The 24790-nt window shown below is 43.4% G+C and overlaps 1 protein-coding gene across 1 annotated transcript in view; it reads left to right on the forward strand.

Annotated features, from left to right (window-relative positions):
* The window catches only part of EHMT2 (euchromatic histone lysine methyltransferase 2), a 346377-nt gene that overhangs the window by 222170 nt on the left and 99417 nt on the right, over positions 1 to 24790 (forward strand). Inside the window, exons 18-19 of the mRNA XM_069635011.1 lie at positions 2344 to 2445; positions 15956 to 16060. Of these exons, the coding sequence (XP_069491112.1) occupies positions 2344 to 2445; positions 15956 to 16060 (207 nt within the window). The remainder of the gene's footprint in view (positions 1 to 2343; positions 2446 to 15955; positions 16061 to 24790) is intronic.

Raw genomic sequence — 24790 nt, forward strand, 5'->3', positions numbered from 1 at the left:
ATAGAGCATATAAAGCAGCTATCGAGATGCGCGAGCATTTCTGGCAGTATGCTCTGTTTTTCTTATGAAGACTCAAGCTTCGGAAAAGGTGCGTTCAAGATATCGTGTGCTGTTAATTCTATGACTATTACTAAAACTAGCCCCTCGGAGAGATACGCGGGGTGCCCATTACATATTGAAAATATGGGTGAACGCGAGGTGTTCTACTACTGGGTTGATTACCGTGGTACATACTCACTGTGGGGAAGTCAGAGTGGTACGTCCGATTGCAATTTGAAAATGCGGGTGAATGCAAAGTAATAAGTCGTTTGTTTATTACACTAGATTACTTGTCTTATGTCACACAGCGTTCCTTTACCGTGTTTACAACCATGATTCACATTCACTTGGGCAAGTTAGAGTGTTGAGTATCCTTTCCCGGGTTTGTTCATACTTTATTTCTGGATTGTTTCTAGTGCCGCCCTTTAAGGTAACGGCTTATTCTATGTGTCGTTTTAGGAATTTATGAATTAATTGGTACCGTTGACCGTGTTTTGGAATCGGGTGTCCAGCAATGGATGGACTCTTTTAGCATTGTCTAGAGGATGGCGAAACACCCAGGTAAATGAGCTTTCTCTAAATATTAGCAGTAGTTGTGTGAGCATTTTATACTATTATGTTGTAACATATGTGGTGTTGGTTCTGTTTCTTGCAGAAATTTGTTTGGGGTCTCTGATGCTATTTACAAGCATGATGTGTACTTCAAGTACTTGATACGTTCAAGCACTGTGCAACCAATGTGAAGAAGAAAGTAGCAGAAGACTTTATAATCATTTAAAGGTAAATAGTCTTTGAAGTTTTATAAATCAGTATATGATAACTGGCCTATCCTAACACGGTAGGATATTGGCTAGTTTGTTCTATGTGGGAGCAATTTGCTCATGGCCATTAATATAGGTATTTCTATTTGTTTTCAGGTGTTTAGATACTCACTTTCATGTGAAGCTTTGTTTAGTCCTTGAATCATTGATGTTGAAGGAATCCACTTCTCCAACAGAATCTCCCCTGATGAATGTTCCGTCATTGAAGATTTCGTGAACAGAAAAATGTTGGGATTTCATTCTCAGAAACAATTAATGATGAAAAAAATGTGTATTATATGTATGGTCTGCGTTTATATGTTGTAATGTGTTGTATGTGATGTATTTGATTGATACAGTTGATTTCCTTCAGTTAGAAGCTGGTCAAGGTTTGGATATGGGCGTGTACTACTTTTTAGAAAATGATGTTTAAAAATCGGTTTATAAAAAGAATAATGTTTTTAAGAGAATCATTTTGAATAAATGAATTTATATTTTGATACCATAAAGAGGTGTGCAGGATATCAATTTTTTCAGGTGTTTCTGTATTTTATGAATTACCTCTATTTTTGACCAATGAGACATTGATGTGGTAATAGACCTATACCTTTCTCCTTTGTGTATCTAAAGTATTCAGGTCCACCCCCGACCGTGGAGTAGGGTTCTCTGAAGTTGTTGTTTTGTCCTGTTTTATATAGACGTAGATAAGAACATCCTCAGGCCGTGAGGATAGCTCGGGGCCACTTGCACGAGTTTGAAACAAAACGCAGAGAAGCATGCATTCGAACTCCAGTCCTGTGCTTAGAGGCTGGAGTCCAGCATGAAGCTTGATATTAGAAAAAAACAATTTGAGCTACTCAAGACATAATTTACAGGTGGAAGGCAGCTGGGGATCCAGATCATGGTCTTGGGTCCTGTTAAGGGTCAGTATCTCATCTCTGTAGGCCATGTACTTAGTGGGTAGGATATGTACAGTTTTCCCACGTGGGCCTTGTTGGCTTCCAAATGCCTCTCACCTAAGCATGCTTAAGAGCCATTGTGTGTTTCTATGTAACCCACCAAAGCTGACACTCCAGCCAGTTTCACTTCTGTTAGTGTTTTGCCAGGAGAGGCTTTGTCAAGGCAAAAGTGTACCTTGAGAAACTAATATAATCGCATTATATTTTCCTGAAATTAAAAAGTGAAACTTGATTGAGTGCTTGCAGTACCTCATGGTCTATTTGAAAATGACTTTGTGGTTTAATTGATAAATCTTCAAGAGCATTTTAATTTCACTTCCCCAAGCCCTGTCCCGTCTCCCACCCCTCATGTGAATCACTCATCTGCCTAGTTCTGCTGCATTGTTGTGTTGCAATTTGTAAATGCTAGCTGATGAACTCCTAGTGTAAAAAGCAAAACCATGAATATTGTTGTTTAAGTTACCACCGCCTGCCGTGATACCCAAATCCCACTTTCTCACTCTCCTCTGGTTTGTATTTCTCCAACTGGACTTTGATTTCCTTAGGAAGAAGATGGGTCCACGTGTTTGCACCATGCTGCCAAAAGTGGAAACCTTGAAATGCTGAAATACTTGCTGTCCACGGGGCAGGTAGATGTTAATGCCCAGGTGAGTGATATCCACCCACTCGCACCCTGGTGCGAAAGCTACAGTAGGGTACAGCTGAAGTCTGCAGATTTTGGAGGTAGGCAACGCCTTTTATCTCCATCTACCTTGCTAAGCACGTCTGTTTTGGGGGCACTGATCAGTCCCTAAGGCTCTTCTCCACATTAAAGTTCTTTGTATCCCTATAACTTTGTTTTCAGCAACTTTGTGGTTACTTGCATGATGTGTCCAGGATGGGCTTGTGGCTATGGATACTTTTATTTTGCTTTCTTTTTTATAGTCTCGTACACCTTGCATTTTATAGCTTAATACCATATTGAGTACCATATACTCTAAAATTGCCATGCCACAATATTTCTTCACCGGTGTTAGGACAGTTTTTTTGAAGTCCAGCTAAGGGCTTAGTAAAACCATTCAATTGAGGCAGTACAAGACTCCACTCGCAGTACAAGGCTGTACCACCTGAATATAGGGTAGCGTAGACAGAGCAGCCAGGCTTATTTTAGGAGGGAGAGGGGGCTGTAGAATCAGTGAAAATGAAATTGTAATACAAATGGTCCAAAGAAACACTGAAACACTATGTATTGTAACAAATAAATGGTTTATTTAAATGCAGGTAGGCCTAGATAAGGCTTGGGGAAATAAGTACTATCACAGATCATATAAACACATTATGCTTGAAGGTACATAGACTGTTAGGGAGAATTCTCAGAAATGTGCTAATTCCTTTCTACCTTAGAGACCCCCAACTCATTTGCTGGACTCTAGGACTTTTTTAGTTTTACCTGGAGAGAGTGAGGCCCTTTTTCCCAGTCTCTCATGTATTTTAATGTGATTTTGCTCTGCGTTTCTTTTGGTTTTTGGACAAACTCCATAGGCATCTTTTTACATTGTAGCTCACAGCACCTTCAGTGTAGTGCCACAGGAAGTGTTCCAGATTTTCCCAATGGTTTAACTACCTTTCTCTTGGATAACTAATGTTTCCAAGAGCAGTACAGTGATATTGACTTTACTTTAAAATTTCTAGACCCAGCACACACTATCTTACAGTAGGGTGCTGGAAGGGTTACCTAGTATCCCCTTTGTCTAGCTTCTCATGTAACATTTTTATGTTACCCTTCCCTCGATGAATGGCTGGTGGCAGTGGTTCACTTTTTACTACCGTTGTGTGTTTATTATCGCGGGCTGCATTCGCAGCTGCAGTAAAGCACCCTTGGGTGCCCTTTTTGTCAAAATGGCCCCGTTCTTCTTTGCTCGCCATTTCTTTGTGGAAAGGTCCTTCTTGAGATTTACTCTGCGTGCCAAACCAGGTTTGGTCCCTTTGTTCGTTTTGTCTTTGGCGGGATTCACGAGTGAAGCCTGTCTCTGGCTCCACGGTGTCTGGTGAGAGCAGGAAGTGAGGGAGGTGCCAGAAACTCCATGTGCTTTGTCTCCTAGGAGACAAGAATGCATTCCTAGATGATTGTCTGGCTACAGTGATACTGCTGGGTGACTGACATCCAGGCTGGAATGAATGGGAGAAACCTGCATAAAAGGCAAGGCTTTTTGGCTTGAAAGGCAGAGTCGACAACTGGACGAAGAAATCGAAGAAGAACTTGAAGAGACGCCTGCTGCAACTCCTGGGCCGTTGGTTTGCCCGGTGAAGCCCTGCTGCTGTGCTGAAACTCCAATTCGTATCGACAGAGAAGCCCCCTGCAAGGACGACTTCTCCCTTTGAGTTGGTGGGACCAATCGACTCCAAAGTAAGTCCAGGTGGCTCCGTCTCGGAGCTGGTTGAATTTCCACAGAGTTGCTGCTGGAAACCGAACTACCAGGGAGAGGAACACCAGTTTGTGTGTGTTGCTTTTAAGATAACCAAGAGCTCCAGGAAGATCCTCTGGACTCCCAGGAGGCAGGACTGACCGATCCTGAGCCACCTTAACAGAGTGCTGGACCCCAGATGCAAGGAAAGTCGGTCTCGACATCCAGGAACCGCAGTGGTGCTGTATGTGGTAGGCGCGAATTGCCACTTGTTTGAAGATAGCTGGTTGCTGTCGGTAACCATCCTATTACATTGCAGGAGTCCGCACAAGTCCTGCCTCTTGTCCCCACGACTGAGGACAAGAAACACCAGGATATGCAGAGCTGCACAGGAACAGAAGTCATCTGCTACTCTTCTTCTAACTAAAGGTACTGTAAAGTCTAAGAGAACTTACCTCTTGTTGTAGATTTGTTTCTACTCTTCACAAGCCGAACAGCTTGTGGCCCTACATTGATTCTTCTTCTTCACTAAAGACTTCTAAAACATTGTGCAAAGACTTTTCTACTTACCTACAAGAAGTGCTTAAGCTACATAGACTTTTGCCTATTGACTTTGGCCTAGTCTGTTTCTCTGAAAGACTCATCTCTCCTCTGACAATGTTTAAGAATATTTGTGATCCCTTGTTTGTTCTTAATAACCTTTTCTTTGACACATCTCAGTGCTATTCTAAAAGCTAATAGTAACATATCAATGTCCACAGTGTCCTAACTATTCATGTCACCTGAGGGTGTAGGAAGTGTCTGCGTGGCATCCCCAATGCGTGCTTGCTGATTTAGGAATTAAGTGTGCATTTTGAAGGTATTTGTGTGTTGCTTTAATATTGCTCCCTTCTAAGGAAGGATTACATAAATGACCGGTCAATAAATAAATAAAAAGAGGCACAACCAATTTGCAGGTGCGTAACTTCACTTTATATATACTTTTCAGAATAGTGCAAACACATTCAAGTTAAGTAACAACATTTGTAACTGGTCACTCTCAGAATTATGGTTACCGACCAAATTCCTTTGCAAGTAAGTATCTTTAAAACACTTATTCTCTTTTCTAGGCAAAAGGCCCAATCCTTAGAAGTCTTTCCCTTATTCTTGGAGAATGAGTGTTCTCAGTGGCAGAAGTGGGGTCATTAGGGTCAAGTTCCAACAGGTGGGTCAGGATAGGTTATTAAGTAGCAAAGGTCAGAGTTCCTAAGGAAGAATGGTAGAACAAGTAAGTACTTTACTTTAAAGTTAGTTGAGGGTCCACAGAAGACACCTAGGAGGATTCCGCAGGGGCCTGGGTGAACTGGATGAGTGGCCTCCCAATCACAGAAAACACTCCAAAGCTATACGGAAATCGCAAAGGTTTAAGGTAGGTAAAATAACCAAGCCAGCACAGTACCCCAGCAAAGAAGAAGATTTTGCAGCAGGTGAACTTCAGGATCTGCAGCCAAACATCTGGTGGTTGAATTCCTTTAGTAAGAAGACAGGACACTGGAAGGACTTTTGCAGCAAGGATGACTGGGAAGACTCTAGGCAAGGTTTTCCTTGTGACTGGATGCGGTTCTGTGGATTTGGCACCTTTTTCAGGAGCACAGAAGAAGACAAAATATCGCTTGTCGGATTCTCGTTGTTGCAAAGGTCCTGCACTCCACTAAGGGGGCGACTTTTCAGACCTGATTCGATCCACCAGGATGCCCATGAAGTTTCCGTGAATTTCGGAATCCAGAAGACGGTGCACCAGCAACAATTGCTCGAGGTCCCAGGGTAGTTGGGTATTGCAGCCCCGAAATGTCACTGTATGGCATGGGATAGCTCAAAATGCAGGTCTCCTTGAGTCTAGTGGTTCTCACCAGGCTCTGGCTCGGGGTCGTCGTTCCGGAGTCCCCGGATCGATTGGAAGGAAGGGCTACAGCATGCTCCCGTTACACAGCAGGCTCTTCGGTCGCTGTAAATCGTTTCAGCTGCAAAAATCTTCATCTTCCTCTTTGAGTTTAGTTCCAGTGGTTGAATACCTCTTCATCTTCCAGGTTCAGACTCTTATGCAGTAACCCAGTCAATCAAACAGCCTTGCAACATTCAAACTTGGGGGCTTGGCAATCCTTCCAGGACAGCCTGCCTTCCAGTTTGAACTGAAATCTCACACTCTGACTGGAAGACAAAGGGCTGCAGAGTTTTGGACTCCTCCCTCGCTTCCTGCCTTCAGACACCCTGGAGCCTGGGCGGGGAGTCCAAAGGACTCCCGCTGAAGATAGAAATCACACAAAGGAATTTACCGCCCTGGATATCAGGGGAAGGAACAAGAAAGTACAAGGAACACTAAAATGGTGAAAAAACAAGACAGGGCCCTTTTGGTAAAATGAGCATCCATGGGTGCCTTTACCATTCTGGTGAGGATTAGATCCTCCTGTTCCTTAATCTGGAAGGGACTAGTGTTGTGTAAGATTTTCATAGAAATGGTAAATCTTCCCGACCTGGGTCAACCCTAGAACATTTTGCTTTACTAGTGGGATATTTTTCCTTAATACCTCTGTGAGTGGGAAACTTTTTCCAAACTCACAGAATCTTTTACTCTTTTTTTAATGGGTGTCATATTTTTGTCTCTCCATAGTGTCTTTTTAAAGTTATCCTCTTTAACAACTTATTGGCAATAAGTGCCTGTTGTTGCTGGGTTGACCTTAGGGGCTCGTCTTTTAACTTTCTCTGGCTAACCTTCAGAGAACTACAGTTCCCATTGGGTAGAAAGGAGGCACACCCCACCATCCAATCAGGGTTCCTGTGAAATCGCTCATTGAGATTGTTCTCTGTAGGACATATTTAAATACAGCTGTTTCGGTTTAAATACTTTAAGGTCTGCACCTTTTATTCTGTTACAGGGACAAGCTTAACTTCAATGGCAGTGATACCTTGTATTAATTTGGTGCACCTTTACCGTGGACTGTGTTCACAGCTGCAGTAAAGGCACCCAAGTGTGCTCATTTTACCAAAATGGCCCCTGTCTTCTTATTTCGCAATTTTTGTGTTTCTTGTCCTTTCTTGTTCCTTCCCCTGATATCCAGGGCGGGAAATTCCTTTGTGAAATTTTTTTTAATTTTTTTAAATCTTTGGCAGGAGTCCCCTGGACTCCCCACCCAGGCTCCAGCCTGTCTGTGAGGGCAGGAAGCAAGGGAGGAGTCCAAAACTCCACAGCCCTTTGTCTTCCTCCTTGCGTGAATGGGTACAAATCCCAGTGGGGGACTGGCTGTTCTGATTGGACAACTATGCCACCCCTTGTAAAATGAAGGGAGAGAATGCAGAAGTTGTGCTGTAGTTCCTGTTAAATACTGCAAACCTGGAAGCTGAAGACAAGTCAACCACTGGAACCGAAACCGAAGAGGATGATGAAGGAAAAGCGACTGAAACGATTTCCAGTGACCGGAGAGCCTGCTGTGTAACCGGAGCCTGCTGTAGCCCTTCCTTCCAATCGACCTGGGGACTCCCAAAACGAAGACCCCGCCCCAGAGACTGGCAAGACCCACTAGAATCGAGAAGACCTACATTTTGAGCCATCCCGCGTGTTGCTACCACCTTGCGTTGCTGCAATACCCTATGCACAGTCTTCCGAATTCTGAATCTTGCTGAAACTTTGTGGGCATCCTGGTGTATCTCCAGAGAAACAAATAGAGTCCGAAAAGTCCCCTCACCAGAGTGCTGGACCTTTGTAAGAACGAGAATTCAACTGTGATTTTCTGTCTTCTGTGCTCATGTTAAAGGCTCCAAATATTCAGAACCACGTTCAGCTGCGAGGCAAACCTTGCCTAGAGCCTTCTTCATTGATCCCTGCTCCAAAGTCTCTTCCAAGGTCCTTGTCGTGTTCAGTCACCACGACAAGGAATCCACTGACCAGGTTTTTGGCTGCAGATCCTGAAGTCCTCCTGCTGCAAAATCTTCTTCAATGCTGAGGTACTGTGTTGGCTTGGCTATGTACTTACCTTACGTCTTTTAGGATTTCTGTGTAGCTGTGGGGTGTTTTCTGTGATTGGGAGGCCTCTCATCCAGTGCACCCAGTCCCAATGCTAGAATCCTGCTAGGGTGTCTGTCTTCTGCGAAGCCCCTGGACCATCTTCTAACCCTAGAAGTAAAGTACTCACCCGTTTGCCCAGTCTTCCTAAGGAACTCTGACTTTTGCTACTTAAGAACCTATTCTGACACTGTCTGTGTACTAGTCCCTAGTAACCCCCCCCTTCTGCCACTGAGACGACTCATGCTCCAAGAACCAGGAAAAGACTTTTAAGGGATTGGGACTTTTGCCTAGAAAAGAAGATCAGTGTTTAAAAGTTACTTACTTGAAAAGGAGTTAGTTGGTAGCTATAACTCTAAGAGTGAACAGTTACAAAGGTTCATACTTGCCTTGGATGTTTGATGCACTATTCTTAAAAGTATGGTTAACATCTTTCTTTCCTTAGAAACAGTTTGTCATTCTAATAGAAAGTAGATGTGAAGGTATATTACTCTCCTGTGATTGGGTTGTGCCTCTTCCCAAAAGTTATGTGTTGGTTTCACCAGATTAGTCCTGCAGGATCATTGTACGAGTGTCCGCCAACTGGGTCTTGCTTCCCCATACTTGCTATTAGCCTGTCCCGAATAAATCTGCATTAGGTTGTTACCTACCTATAATAACTGTAATTCAGTAAAGTGTAACAATCGGTTTTGCTTTCCCTGTACTGTTCTAGACAGATCTAAGAGGAGTTTGTTGTTCTAACTGTCCCTTATAAGTCATACATAAGTTACTTGTATAAATGGGAAAGATCTAACCTGGACTCCTTGGGAGACTAAAAAAGTATGTGGGTTTTACTTACCTTGAGTTAGCTATGTGCCATCCAAAAAATAAGTTACAAGAGTTGCTGCTTATCTCAATCTGTGTTTCACTGATCTCAAAATTTGTATTTATTTAAATTTATATAGCGCTTTTAGCCAAAGCGCTTTACATGAGGAACAAGCAATTACAGCAAGCAATACATAACATTGAATCAAAAGAAAAGCACCTGTAATTGAATATTACATCCTTAGGTCTTACCTAATATAACTGTGTGTTATCACAAAAGTAGTCATAGGTTTTTACTGTACCTGGACAAAGTGTTCCACTATTCACAAAAGGTATATTGTCCAGTTGACTGATTATGTGATTTGTATTGAGAGTCACTGTACAACTGGTAGGGTCTACTACCCTTGCATTACTCAATGTACTCTGAAAGTAACCATTGGTTTTTTTACTCCCCAAGAATAGGTGTGACCTATACTGAATGTGTATGAAAAGGTTTGACTTCCCCAGAACTACTGTTAGGTGTTCCAAATAAGGTTTATGCTTTGGTCTGTGCACCTTCAAGCATAGTGTTGTGTTTTGATAATTGTGATTGCATAAATTGTGTGATAGTACTTATTTACCCCTAGATTTGTCTGGGCCCACTTGTATTTAAATACACCATTTATTGTTATAATACATAATGTTTCAGTGTTTATTTGGACCATTTGTATTACAGTTTATTTGTACAGCCCTCTCTCCCTCCTAAGATAAGCCTGGCTGCTCTGTCTATGCTACCATGAACTCGGGTGGTACAGCCGTATACTAAGAGTGGAGTATTGTACTGCATCAGTTGAATGGTTTTAGTTGCACTTCAGGAAAACTGTCCTAACAATAACTGTGTTATCCTAAAATAAGTTAGTTATTGCTTCCCTTAGTCTTCAAAAGCAACTGTATTTGAATATTACTCCCCAAGGTCCAACTCCCCTGGAATAATGGTTACCCTGATCAGAGTTATAGGTTTATACTGTTCCTAGAATAAGTGTTCACTATTCAGAAAAGTATAGTGTCCAGTTGATTTACTAAGTGATGTATTGCTGAGCGCCACTTATGGTTTAGTCCTCAAGAATGGTGTGCCCTATACTGAATCTGAATTACCTAGAAATATTGTTAGGTTTTAAATAAGGTCTATGCTTTGGTTGTGTAGTTTAGAGCATAGTGTTGTGTGTTTCTATAATGTGTTTTTATGATCTGTGATAGTACGTATTTCTCCCATTTATGTGGGCCTACTTGTATTTAAATAAACTATATATTTTTTTTCAATACATAGCGTTTGTGTTTCTTTGGACCACATGCATGTGTACTATTTCTTTGTACTGATTCTACAGCCCTCTCTCCCTCCTAAAATAAGCCTGGCTACTCTGTCTGTGCTACCTTATACTCAGGTGGTACAACCTTATACTAAGAGTGCAGTCTTGTACTGCATCATTTGAATGGTTTTACTAAGCCCATAGTTGGACTTCAGAAAAACTGTCCTAACAAAGTCACTCTGTGTGCTGGATATGAAAAGTATATGAAATGTTACTCACCTGCATTATTCTTCCTTTTGTAATCTTATGCCTCTTTTAATTGAATGTTATTGGTAGTTGCTGCATTTTAGATTAGCTTGTGTGCCTTGTGTATATATAAATACATATATTTTTTAAATATATCTTTATTGGTTTTACATATCTTAACATCAATAATTTAAGCTTCCCCCCCAACACCCTCTTTCCATCCCACCTCCCCCGCGGGGTGGCGGTTGCAGGCTCTTGGTTTCATGATGTGTGTTTCACAAAATGTCTATGATTCTGATATAATTGTCGGCAGTGCAAAAGGACCCCGTGAGGGTCCCTCTCAGGAATCCGTCTTGCCCTGTGTTGGGTGCATAAATCGATGCCAGCGTGAGATATCTGCCTTCTATTTTTAACTTTTAAGAAGGGGTAGCGCCCCTCCTTGTTGGCCAAGGAATTCTGGACATGTGCCTTGAGTCTATCTTGTATGACTATGAGGACACCCGGTCTCTTTCCGTCCGCGTTGGCTGGATACATTTGAGTGGCCCCCCCTTATCTTGACCTGTGCTTTCTCACCCTTCTTTATATGGGTTTCCTGATACATAATAATGTCTGCTTTCATTCTCGATGCTCTAGCTTTTTTCTTTTGATTGGGGTGTTCATCCCCTTGACATTATGTGTCAGGATCTTTATCTGTCTCAACGTTCCACTATCCATGATCCTCTATATCCTGCCCCGTTCCTCTGGTGCCTCCCCTGTCTTTTGCATTTGCATGTTCTGTGCCTTCCCCACCACCCTTACATCCCTTTCCTCGCTCCCTTTGCCGATTTCCCTCCCCCCTCCTCTGCCCAACTTCCCTTCCCCCTCTGGGGAGGGGGGGGGGGGTTAGGTTCCTATGAGCGTCCAGAAGAAATGTCCTGCACGCCTGTCCCCATATCCACCTCAAGTTGAAGTTGTGGGGGATCCTAAACCCCACTTTGGATTCCATCCAAGCTCTTCCTCCTTCAATCTTGGGCCTGTGTTATGGAATTCCGGGTGCAACATCGCCCCTAGCCTGTGCTAATGCTCTACTTGTTTTATGTTTTCACTTGTGCTACGTCCGAAATTCGATGGCCCTCATCTTTTCCTCCCCCCTCCTGCCTTTCTTCATTACTGTTTTCCATCCTTCCAGCTTGTTGGGTCCTTTTATTCTCCCCCGTGGTTGGCCCTGCCCATTCCCTTCGTCCTGTTGTAGTCCCAGGATTTGTTCCCCTTCTTCGCATGATGTTAACCGGTATTGAGTTCCTTCCCAGGTGAAGAGGAGACCAAAAGGGAAGGGACATCTGTATTTCACTTGGTTGGCTGTTAGGTGTTGGTCTACGGGCCTATTTTCTTTCTTTTAAGCAGCATAGACTGTGCTAGATCCCGATATAGCTGGACTTCTTGACCATTTATCCGCATTGGGCCTGCATATCTTGCTTTTCTTAGTATTTGATCCGTTTGTGTGTAGGATGATACGGCTGCCAGCACATCCTTTGGTCTAGCCCCTGGTTCTGTTGACCTTTTTGGTCCCACTCGGTGCAGTCTATCTACCATTATCTGTGGTTCCGCGCCCTCTTCAAGTACTTCCACAAAGAGCTGGCTGACTGTTCTCTGTAGGTCTTTGTCTTCTATTGATTCAGGTACATTTTGGATTCTAATGTTTGATCTTCTCAATCTATTTTCCAAGTCCTCACATTGGAGTTTGAGGTTATTAGAGATGCGAGCCAGCTGCTTGAGTACCTCATCCAATTTCTGCGTGTCCTCTTCCACTTGTTGGACTATTTTTTCAAGTGTGTCCGTCCTCTCTTCCAATTTTGCGAGTTCGGTCTTGTAGGAACTGCTTCGTGTCTTCTTTTAGCGTCTGGAATTGTTACTGTATGAAGAGTAGAAATTGGCTCTGAAGTTCTGCAAGTCCTCTTTAGTCATTGTGCTGTCCCCCATTTCTTGCCGTTCTGCTTTGTGTGTTTCACATAAGAGTTCCACCTTTTTTGACGTGGTTGAGTCGTCCACATTCCAGAGTTGCTTCAGGCTCCTGTTCTGCTTTCTTTGGGGGGGTGGGGGGGATTGAGCTGGGGTTGTGGTTTTTGCTCTAGATTTTGACATCAATGCTGGCGTGCTGGTCCTATCACTGAACCCCTTCTTTTGCGCTCTGATCCCGCTTTACATACTTGGTTATGTGCAATTGGGTGATCGGTAGGACCCCTTTCCCGCCTCCCCTGTATGCAATGCAACCTCCCTGGGGCGGTGTCTTCTCCTCCGGTTGTCTTTGTATATATATGTGTGTCCGGTGGGATTGAGGTTTCTGTCCTTTTTGGTTGGGGGAGGAGGGGCGTTTTCCTTTCTGGAGTCTGTTCTGTCAGCTCTTTACTCTGGTATTGTGTCCTGCTAGCTGTGCCTTTTCAAGATTGGGTCATTGCCCCTTGAAGACCACTCTGTGGGCTCTTGCCCTAATGCAAGGTTCAGTTATCTCATGCAGGATCCGCTTTTGTTTTATGACGTCAGTGGCCTGCTTACTGGTTTGCCTTGGGTGTTTTTGTGTGTTGTTAGGCTCTTGTTGTTTGGAACTTTGCTGCTGCTGGCCCCGAAGCCTGCTTTATGCTCTTCCTATTGGTGCCCTTGTGATTGGGCCACAGGGGCTGGTGTTTATGGGTGAAACTCTGCGGGTAGGCTTTCACTGTGTCCCCTCTTGTGTGGGAGGTGCTTGCTCCTGGACTTGTAGCGGGTGTGTGAGCCTGCGTTCCTTAAAGTGGTGTCTCTGTGTTTGTATGGGCTGATCCCACACTGCTAGTCAGTTTACTTTTCGTAAATTTTGCAGAGGCTAATTTGGTGTGTGCTGCTTATTGTGGCGGCCTTTGTTCCTGAGATTCGAGTATGGCCCCCCCCCCCTGAGGTGTGCGGTGTACTCACTGCGTGTATTCTTCCCCTGCGCCGTTCATCCCACATTATATTAGCCTTCTTGGGCCGCTGTCTAACTCTGATGACTGTATGATCCGATGGACGTTGTGCTTGCCCTCTGCGGCCGCCGTCTGGCTCTAATGGCGACAGCACTTGATGGCACGTATTCACCTCCTTATGCCCGACGGCGGGCGCTGTCTGGATCCTCCGCTTTCCCCACTTCTGGAAACTTTTGTGGGTTCTTGCGTCTAAGCCGGCAACGTCGTGTGGGGCGGGGGAGGCACCGGCCAGTCCCTCTCGCCTTCCCTTTGCTTAGTGCTGTTTCTCCTGCTTGTGCCCCCTGCCCTATTTATAGAGCTTGTTGGGGCGGACGATATTGGGAGGTGGGAGGAGTCCGGACCACACTGCCGATCCCCGCCGCACTCGCTTCCTCACTGCGGTCTCGCTGTACCGGCTGCTCGTCTGGGCTACATTTATGTCTCCCGCCCTTCCAGGCAATGCTGCAGACTGGGCGCTGCGTATTCCGGCTGCCCTCCGTTGCTATTGCTCTGCTCGATCTGTCCCACGGTGCCTAAAGTCTCTGGTGCATCTGTCCCACTGTTCAGCTGACTTGACAGTGCTCCGTGGGGGCCGTCCTTGTTCCGGCTGCGTTACAGAGTCCAGCGTTTCGTTTCCTTGCCGTACGGGAATCCCATCAGCTGGTCAGCAGGTGTTTAGAAGAAATTGGTACCTGGATGGAAAAAAATTGGCTACAGCTTAACCCAAAAAAAACGGAGGTGATCTTGTTTGGGCCAAAGTATCTCCTTGAAGGAAATAAATGCTCCTCTCCACCCCAGTTTTTGGGTACCAGCCTTAAGTATACCACCAAAGTAAAGAATCTTGGCTGTATTTGGCATGACCTGGGATGTAATGCCCAGGTCTCAGCCAAAGTCCAATCGGTATTGTATAACATCTGCCTTTTGTGTCAAGCATTACCTTAAGTTCCTATTAGTGATCATGCTGTGGTGGTCGGGGCCCTAGTCAATTCCAATCTAGATTATTGCAATGGACTTTTGGCTGGAGTACCGGCTAATCGGATCCACCGCCTCTAAAAAGCACAAAATGCGGGTGTTGGATTGGTCTTTGATGTAGCCAAAAACACCGATATTTCTGGTCTCAGCCGATCATTACACTTGTTAGCGGTAGAAGACCGGATTGGGCTGGCACCATCTTACTTGATTAATAAATTGAAGCGCTACCAACCAACTCGAGCCCTCAGGTCTGACGACAAACTTCTTCTGGTTATCCCTAGCAAAAATTGCAGATCGAGAGGAGATTGTTGCTTCTCAGTTGTCGGACCTAGACTATGTAATAGTCTTCCGCTGAGCCTCAAACAGACAACCTCTGTTGATATTCAGAGCAGGTTTAAAGACCTGCCTATTTAAGTAAACTTGGTGATTGTTGCTTTGGTTCAATTTCTGTGCAATCTGTTTCTACCATGATCATGCTCTGTTTCTTATCACATGTTATCACCTGCGCCAGGATAAGATTAAGTTTGTTGTGTGCATGTTACAAATCTTTCAAATTTAAATCAGCCGGGTTCTTGTACTGCTATGGATGTAGAGCGCTGAGTTTACTTAGTGTTGGGGCGATTAAACACCTGAACTTTTTATTGATATGCTAGTAAATGTGGCTCGGCGGGGATAGACTCCTATGCACGTCCTCCTCTGCCGGCCACCATCTTGGAATCCATAAATATAGTTTAATATACCTTTTGTGAAAGGGTTTTCTTGGATTTCTGTATAAACTGATTACTTTATACTGCTCTACAGCTCACATAACTTCCTCCTAAAATGAGCCTGGCTGCTCAGCCACTCTAGCCACTTGGTTAGTACAGGCATATATTAAGAGTTGGGTACTTAATACCAAGAGACGTCTTATGAAATCTAACGCCAGTTGGACTTTCGAGAAACTTGCCTAACAGGCGGAGTAAGGCATTGGATGGATGCTTAAGTTTGGTATAGCTGGCATATTGTGGCATCTTCTGTTCAAAGTATGACCAAAGTTCGGCCACAGACGGAATCTTTGGTTTGAAGTAGGGTGCAGTCAGCACCAATGAGGTTCTCGATTTGGTTGGTTTGGCATAGGAGAAGAGACTGGATTGCCATTGGGCAAGTGTTTGCACTATCTTCCACTTTAAGCTCTGAAATCCTTGACTCGCACGCTTAACTTTGTAGCATGTGCCTTTTTCCTTGAGTACCTTCTTGTCCTATCACACTTCTCAATTGAACACGAAGGCTGTTTCTTTTCCCCCAAAATCTCCCTCTCCCTCTCTCTCTGTCTCTCATCACTTAAGTTTTTTTTTCTCATTTTTCGTATTTGTGTATTCCTCCATGTCTCCACTGACCTCACCCTCAACATGTCTTCCTCTTTTGCCTCCTTACCTCTCCGCATTTCTCACCATCATGATCTGTTTCTACTCTCTCCACATGTGTCCTGCATGCTTCAGGATAACGGCGGCTGGACCCCAATCATATGGGCGGCAGAGCACAAGCACATTGAAGTCATCCGTATGCTGCTGGTCAGGGGAGCCGACGTTACTTTGCAAGATAATGTGAGTGTTTTAATTGTACCATGAAGTACTCTGCTTTGATCTAATCTCTGCGTTTTCTGCCATCAGAGCAGCATTAACTGCTGTTCAACTCTCACACCCTCTTCCCTCAAGGTAATGTTCTTTAATGACAAACTATTCCAAAACGTAATAGTCCTACGTTTGGAGAGGTAAAGTAACATTACTTAGTTCTGTTTTAGTATCGCTTTTTTGTGTAGTTTAACTAGGTATAGTCTGGTAGCCCTTTGCTCTACTATAAGCATGATGCTATTTTTTTATGCAACAACAAATGTATAATGCCCTGGTCTCAGCAGGCCTGAGCACAATATGTATGCTCAGGGCAAACCTTGGCAGTGGGAGACCACTCTGGGGGGTTACCGCTGCATATAAATGCGTATCACTTTAGATGACAGTCCCTTGTGAAATCGAGATGTTTGGTGACCATGAAATGAAACTGAGCAATCTTGAAATTCCATTGATGCTCTTTAGCAATGTTAGGGAGAATTATCATTTCTGTGCTAATTCCCTTCAACCTTAGAGACCCCCAGCTCTTTTGCTGGACTTGGACTTTTTCATTTTAATCCTTGAATGAGTGAGACCTTTCTCACTCTCATGTGTTTTGATCTGATTTGCATTATGTGTTCCCTTTATTTTTGGAGTCTCTCAAACTCCATAGGCATCTACCTTTTGTATGATGACACACAGCACCTTCACTGCAGTGTCACAGAGAAATCCTTTACATTTCTCTTAAGGTTTAAATACCTTTTCTTGTGAAAACTATTGTTCCCAAGCGTAGTAAAGTGAAATTGACTTTACTTACCTTTTTTCTCTCTGCAGAGCAGCACACCCCATCTTATGTGGAGTGCTGGGGGTTACTTAGTAGCCCCTTTTTCTACTTACTCATGTAACATTTATGTTAACCTCACTACTTTAAATGGCTGGTGGCAGTGATTGAATTTTCCTACCATTGTGGTTTTCTACCGCAGTTTGAATCCTAAGCTGCAGTATAGCACCCATTGGTGACCATTGTGTGAAAATGGCACCAGTCTTCTTTTTTCGCAATTTCTTGTTAGTGAGGTCTTTCATGGGTTTTACTCTCCGTGCCAAACCAAGTTCAACCCCTTTGTTCGTTTAGCCTTTGGCGGGCTTCAGCACTGAAACCCTCCTCTGACTCCAGTGTGTTTGGCAGGGCAGAAAGTGAGGGAGGTGCCCAAAACTTCCATGTCCTTGGTCTCCTTGGTTACCTGAATGCACCCAGTCCTGATTGGCTGGCTGTCCTTGCAGGACAGCCACCCCGCTGTGTGAGTGACGGCTAGGCTGTGCATGAATGGGATAAACCTGCATAAAAGGCGAGGCTTCCTGGACTGAAAACAGAGTCGACGACTGGACGAAACATCCGCCAAAGGAATCGTGCTGCATCCTCCTGCACCGTTGAACTGCCTGGTGAAGCCCTGCTGCTGTGCCGAAACACCTTTTCCGAATCGACAAGAGAAGCTCCGGAGAGGACTTTTCTTCCCTTGGATTAGTGGGACCAACTAACCCCCAGACAAACTTTTCTGGAAGACCTTCCCCAACTGGTTGTACTTCTTTGCTGCTGCTGGAACCGAGTGCCTGGGGTCGAGAAATCCATAGTCTAGTCCAACGTCTGTAAGCAGGCCAAAAGCTCCAGGAGTCCCACCAGGACCCTCCCGAAGCAGGACGACCCAAGCTCGAGTCACTTCACCAGAGTGCTGGACTCAAGGAGCGAAGGAAGCCCAACCAGTGTTCAAGATCTGTGGTGGTGCCATTTACTGCGCGCTGAAACCGCGAAGGGCACTGAATTGAAAAGAGCCTGTAGCTGCTGCTGACCTCCCAACTGCTGTGCAGGTGTCCTCCAGACGTCCTCTCTCTTGTCCCCACGACTAAGGCCCAGGAACACAGGATATGCAACGCAGCAACCAAGACAGAAGTCAGCTAGATCCTCCTCTTCTAACCTAAGGTACTGTTCTGACTAAGGGGTACTTGCCTCTTTGTCTGTAGCTTTCTTTTCTCAGTTGAGAATTGCAGTAGTGTTTTTTCTAGAGTTGATCTCAGCTCTAACTTTCACAAGTGTAACATCTTGTGGCCCAACAGTGATTTCTACATCAAACTATCTAACTTTGTGCAAAACTGTTATCTATCTAAGAAGTGCCTCAGCTCCATAGACATTGTTCCGAATTGACCTTGGCTGTCCTGGCTCCCTGCGGACTCTTCTAACCGATTGAGTTTGATTCTTACTGTCCCTCACAGGTGATACATTGGTTTTGAACTAATATTGCTGGGAAAGGTTTTATCTAGACTTCATTGGGGGATTTAAAAGTGCTCACATGCTTTGAGAACCTGATGACCTTTTTCCTTCCATTAACCTTTCCTCTTTGCCAACCTTGGAATTTTACAAAGAACAAAAAGTGATATATAAATGCCAATCCTGTCCTAGTTGGTGATGTCATCTCAGGGTGTAGGTAGAATTTCTAAAGAGTATGTACTTGCTTTGCCTTGATTCTGAGAAAGTATTTTGAAGTATAATTTTATTGTTGCACATTGCCCTTTTTGAAGAATGCTTATTTAACACTGACCGTTAAATAATTATTTTACTAGAAAACCTTGAGTGTAAGTGCTATTTGGATACTTGCATTTGTGGATTTCGATGCTACAGCTCTACCGCTCACATTTACCCCTCTTGAGATAAGTCTGGCTGCTCAGTCACTCTACTTTTTTTTAATTTCATTTTTATTGATACGGTTGAAACAAATCAACCTTTCAAAACAAAATATTAATCATTACACACATAAAATTTCACATACACTAAATTCATAAATTTTTGCCAATAATCTATACAGAATTATACTAAATATATTGATTCTCTGCTGTACAAATTCAATTAAAAACAGTGAAAGTTTCAAAAAATAAATTTATTTTTTTAAAACAAATAAAACATGCTAGACAGAAATAAAGATATGGCAATTTGTCATTTGCAAATGACTGTACTCCACAGTAGTTTACATTTCAACATATATAACCCTAATGAAATCAAGATCAACTATGTGTTAACAGCCAACTCATTGTCCAGATGCAGGCTTTCCAAGAAGCATGCAGTTGCCACCTGGATTGGTAAGTATGACGAATTTAGTATCACAGACCAACATTGCTCAGGTTCTAGATTACCAAGATACCGACAGTGTCTTCCAAAGTGCTTTGATCTTTGAATGACTAATGCTGGACATTGGGTAATTAGATGTTGCAGTGTTTCCAGGTTAGCAGCATTGTTGCAGAATCGACAGTAACTTTCTGTAACTGCGATTAGCCTTCGCTTCAGCAATAGTGCTCTGGTCGGCCAGTTGTTAAATCGTAGTCGCAGAATTGCTGAGCAAATTTTAACAGCAGGTGCTCTGATAAGGTACAACGGCAAGGTATGAATTTTTTTGGGGGGAAAACGTATTGGCTCTCCATCCACAAAAGTTAAACATAACTCGCATGTTTTGATCCAATCATACGCATAAATTTGGATTTTTGCTTTATCCGGGTTCTTTATTAAAGTGTCAATAGAGACACACGTGTTTCCCAAGACGCTATACACAGTATTAAGCCACGTCGTGAAAAAAGTATGAGTCGTGGCAAACAGGTGAATTGTAACCTCCCTTAAGAGGATATTGTGTTCAGATGATATTAAACATTGCCTAAAAAGGGAGCATAAGCGCCATTTGTACAAAGCTTGGAGTGATATTAGACCCATCTCATAACGGATCCAGCAAGCCGGAATGGACGGTGGTAGTCTTAATATATTTTTCCAAAATGTGCTTTCCCATATGTCACATTTTAGACTAGTAGTTGTGGGTGAAAAAAATCCCGTATTTGTACATGATTAGTCTAGTTTGTGAAATGGCAGTATCCACCTTCTTCTCCACTCTTTCCAACTGTCCATTAGAATGATTAGCCAATTCAAATATCATACCCAGATATGTATATTGGGGAACAACAGTTAGATTTGGTTGACTGATGGACCGCACAAATGATTTAGCTTTCCTTTTTGGGGAAAACATAACTATTTGGGTTTTGTTGGTATTGATCTTCAATTCATTTTGTATGATATATTTATTGAAAGCTCCAAGAGGTTTTTATAGACCATTTTGGGTTTTTGACATGAGAACCATGTCATCTGCCTACATTAAGCTTTTTACCTGATGGTTATTAATTTTTGGAGAATCAGAGGTCACATTTTGAAATATTTGTTTCGTATCATGAATGAAATAGTTAAAAATCGAGGAAGCCAAAAGGCAACCTTGCTTTAACCCACGAGCTGTTGGTAACTATAGGTGATGACAAAACCCCATCCAATGACAGACGAACACAAATGGAAGTCTCGGAGTGGAAAGCAAGAATGATTTCAAATAGGGTTAACGGGAATTGATCGCGTTTCAATTTGTTGAATAGAAGCACTCTAGATATTGAGTCAAATGCTGAGTGCAGGTCAATGAAAGCTAAGAATAGTGCTTGCTTTGTGACTCGGCACTGTGCTTTAATTGAATTTAATGTTGGTAGATTAATCTGCGTGCCCATCCCTGCAATAAACCCAGTCTGATAAGGATCTCGTAATGAATTTATAAAAGTCCATTTGTTAAATTCAGATAGGATAATTTTGGAGAAGATTTTGCCAGGGCAATCTAACAGGGCAATTGGAGGATAATTATTAGGATTACATCTATCCCCTTTCTTGAAAATCGGTATAATGATTCCAAGATGTTGGTATAATACAGGAAGTGACAACTGTTTGGAATATGCGGTATAGGATGCGAGCCCATTCGACTCGATTAGCTTTAAGCATGGCGTTAGAAATTCCATCTGGGCCTGCGGCCCTCAAGCCGCTTGCTTTCTTAATGATTTCTTCTATGTCCGCAGTGGTGAAATCTAAATGCCAAAGAACTGGCCATGTTTGAAGAAATAGGTAATGTTTGAATTTGGGATCTGCATAGAGATCTTGGAAATACTCGACCCACTGTTGTTCATTAACTGAATTTAATTGGGCATCCGCATCTCTATTGTGAGCATAGTTTCCAAGAAGGTGCCACATTTGTGCAGAGTTCTTATTAGAAATTGCCCGAGCCATAGTTTCGCTATCTTTTTGGAACATTAATGCTTTATGACTCTTTACCCAGTTCTTAAAGCAAGTTTTGGCATTTTTTAGTAATTGCCAGCGGTCCTTATTTTCTGATGCAAGAATATTACGTTTAAGTTGTCTAAACTCAGTCTTTCTCTCTTTGACCACTTGATCATAAGTATGGTGATGCTTTATATAATTCTTGGTTGGAATAGTGATTGTGTGGACAAAGGGAGCAAGAATCTCAGTATACTGTACACCCACATTAGACAGGTTAGACTCTATCAATTTCTCAAACTCGATAACTCTAGCATCTGTGCATTTTGTTCTGGACCTTGCACTGTTAATCCCAAAGCCACAATTTCCAGTGGCGACTCTGATGTTAGGTGCTTGCCATACAAAAGAAAGGGTTAGCATCTTGGGGTCACTGCAAGGAAAAGCAGTGATTATTAGTTGTAGGGACTTTCTAGGGTTTCTAGTTCTAGGGTGCACCCTTAGGAAACACACCCTTCCCACCGACAGAAAAGCAGCACTGAGCCAGAGAACACCCCAGCGTATCCAGAGAAGGAAAAACTGAGGTCACTGCGACTGCACAACACAGCATAGAGGACCAAGTACCTTACTACGCCTGCACTTAAACTGGAAAATGGCCCGACCCAGAAAAGGATGCCGAGAAAGAGAGCAAGATCGTGCAACAAGAGACGCGAACACACAACACCGACAGAACCCACAAGAAACAGCCCCATTGGAAGGAAACGCGCCTAAAACAGCCACAACAGGAACAAAATCAACAAGAGAAAAATCCTTATACCTCACACCTTACCTCGCAACAACCACGGTACACCGACACCCCAACACAGAGACCTCGGAACATGCAAAGAATTTCTTGAAACACGCGGAAAAAAGATGGGAGCACTCAACAAGAGAGTGGGAGGGCTCAACCCCATTACCCCTTACATCACAAGAACAGTGGGGCAACATCGATTTCTACTACATCCCGCACAATACGGCAAAGTACCGACAACCAGCAATGCCACCTCCCACCCAACAATCGGACTCAATGAAGAAACCACCGTTGATCTTCATCCAAGTAGTCATCACAGCAGTAACACCAAGACTAATCAGCCCTGTTATCAACTTACTGGACCGCTTCAATGAAGAAGCAGCCGTCGCCGTTCTTCATCCTACCGACATCAATGCGGAAACTCCACGAACAGACAATTACAAACTTGAACAACAAATAACCTCAAAACAAAATAAATGCAAGGTCAATGTCCAAACACTCAACTGAAATATACGACCTCCTGTCAGAAGGAGGCATAGACATCCTATTTGTAACCGAAACATGGCTAAATGACAACTACAAGATGACCCTCAACTGCCTGCCTGAAGACTTCAAATGCATCCAAACAAACAAAAAATCCAAAAGAGGGGGGGGGGGAGACTAGCGATCATCCACAAGGAACGACTGGCCATCAAAATGGAAGATCCACTAAACATCGATAAATGCGAATCGTTAATACTACGACTTTCAGTAAACCCCAAAACTAACCTGAAATTCATACTCATATACAGGCCACCAACCTACGATGCGACTTTCATAGACGCTTTCACAGAAGCAATCGCCACCCTAGCCATCAAGTACAATCATCTGATCATCCTCGGAGATTTCAACATCTGGTTCGACGAAGAAACCACAACCACACAAAAATCCTTAACCGTCCAACTAGCAGCCATGAACCTACAACAACTAGTCAAAGGAGCAACCCACTCAGCAGGGCACACACTTGACGCAATCTTCGCCAACAAGGATCTCATCACCACGGCACCCCCAATTCAAATACTTTGGAGCGACCACCTCATCATTCCATTCATAATCACAACGGCCGCTCCAACAAAAAAGCAACAAGAAAAACAACCCATCATGATGTAAAGAAATTGGAGAACCATAAAAAACTCTAACCTAACTGAGCTCTAGGAACTCAGCAAACCACAAGCATCAACCGTGGAAGAAGCAGATCTTGACAAAAAAGTTGCCCTACTTCATACCTGGATCGCAACAACCCTAGACGACATCGCCAAAGAAAAGCCCTTCACCCCATCACACAGGAAAACTACAGCAAAATGGTTCACTCCACTACTCAACGCCATGAAAAGAAAAAAACGAAAACTAGAATCTGAATGGAGGTCCAACAACACCACCGCAAACAAATTGAAATTCCTACAACCGATCCGCTCAAATAAAAAGGAAATACAAAAAGCGAAGAGGAAACATTACGACAACCAAATCTTCAGAGCACCAAACGCTCAAAAAGAACTATTCAAAATCATAAACAAAATAAAAAACCCGCTGGGCTGCAACAACACGCCAATTCCATCGATGAAACTTTGCGAGGACCTCAGAGACCACTTCAAAAACAAAATAACCTCCATCCAACACGCCATACAAAACCGACCTAGCGATCACAGCTCAAATGCTACCGACAGACGAACACGCAAACGAGCTACGAAACTTCCCAGAAATATCAGTTGAGGCTTTCATCAAACTGGTAAACCAAAGCAACAAATCGGGCTCTCCTGAAGACCCTTGCCCCCCGGACATATACAAAACAATTCTCAAACAAGGAACCCCCATGGAATACCACAGGAACCTCCTCAACCTCTTATTCTCAATAGGTAAAGTACCGCAGGCCCTCAAATCGGCTTACATAAAGCCACTACTCAAAGACACAACAGAAAATGTAGAGGACTTATCCAACTACAGACCCATCTCCAACATACCCAAACTGCTAGAAACGTACGTCTTCCAAATAACCCAAGAATTCATAGACCAGGCACAAGTTGGTTTCAGACCTATGAGAGCAACAGAATCAGCTCTCCTCTCGATATGAGACGACCTAAAAACAAACGCAGACTCGGACAACAGTACCGCGCTGATTCTCCTTGATCTGTCTGCAGCTTTCGACACTGTCAACCATGCCATCCTCATAAAGAGATTAGAAGGACTAGGGACAATGCCCTACTATGGATCAAATCCTTCCTAACAAACAGAACAGAAACAGTATGGATGAAACCTTTTAAATCCAAACCCAGAGACTCCACGTGCGGAGTACCACAAGGATCATCCTTCTCCCCGCGTCTGTTCAACATCTACATGTACCTATTAATCAAACTCATCAAAAAACACGGCCTCACATGCTACAACTATGCCGACGATACTCAAATGATCTTCAACATACAAGATACCCGAGAAGAAAACACCACACTAGAGAATTGCCTTCATGACATATTCAACTGGATGAACCTCAACCAACTCAAAATCAACCCAGGCAAGACAGAGATAATGATTGTTTCAAAAAAAGGGAGGAGACTATCAACTACATCCCCTGGCCAAGAGAGCTCGGCACCCCACCAGAACCATCATCAACTGTAAAAAAACCTAGGGGACCCGATGGATAACAACCTCACTCTGGAGCCACAAGTAAACTCGGTAATCAAAAAATGTTTCTTCCTCCTGCGAGCAGCAAAAAGGAGCCTACCGTTCCTGTCGTTCGCCAACAAAACACTTACCATCATCGCTCTGATCATGTCAAGAGTAGACTATGCCAATAGCCTATACC

Source organism: Ambystoma mexicanum, chromosome 13 (assembly GCF_040938575.1).
Source record: "Ambystoma mexicanum isolate Mex_15411 chromosome 13, UKY_AmexF1_1, whole genome shotgun sequence".
NCBI lineage: Eukaryota > Metazoa > Chordata > Amphibia > Caudata > Ambystomatidae > Ambystoma > Ambystoma mexicanum.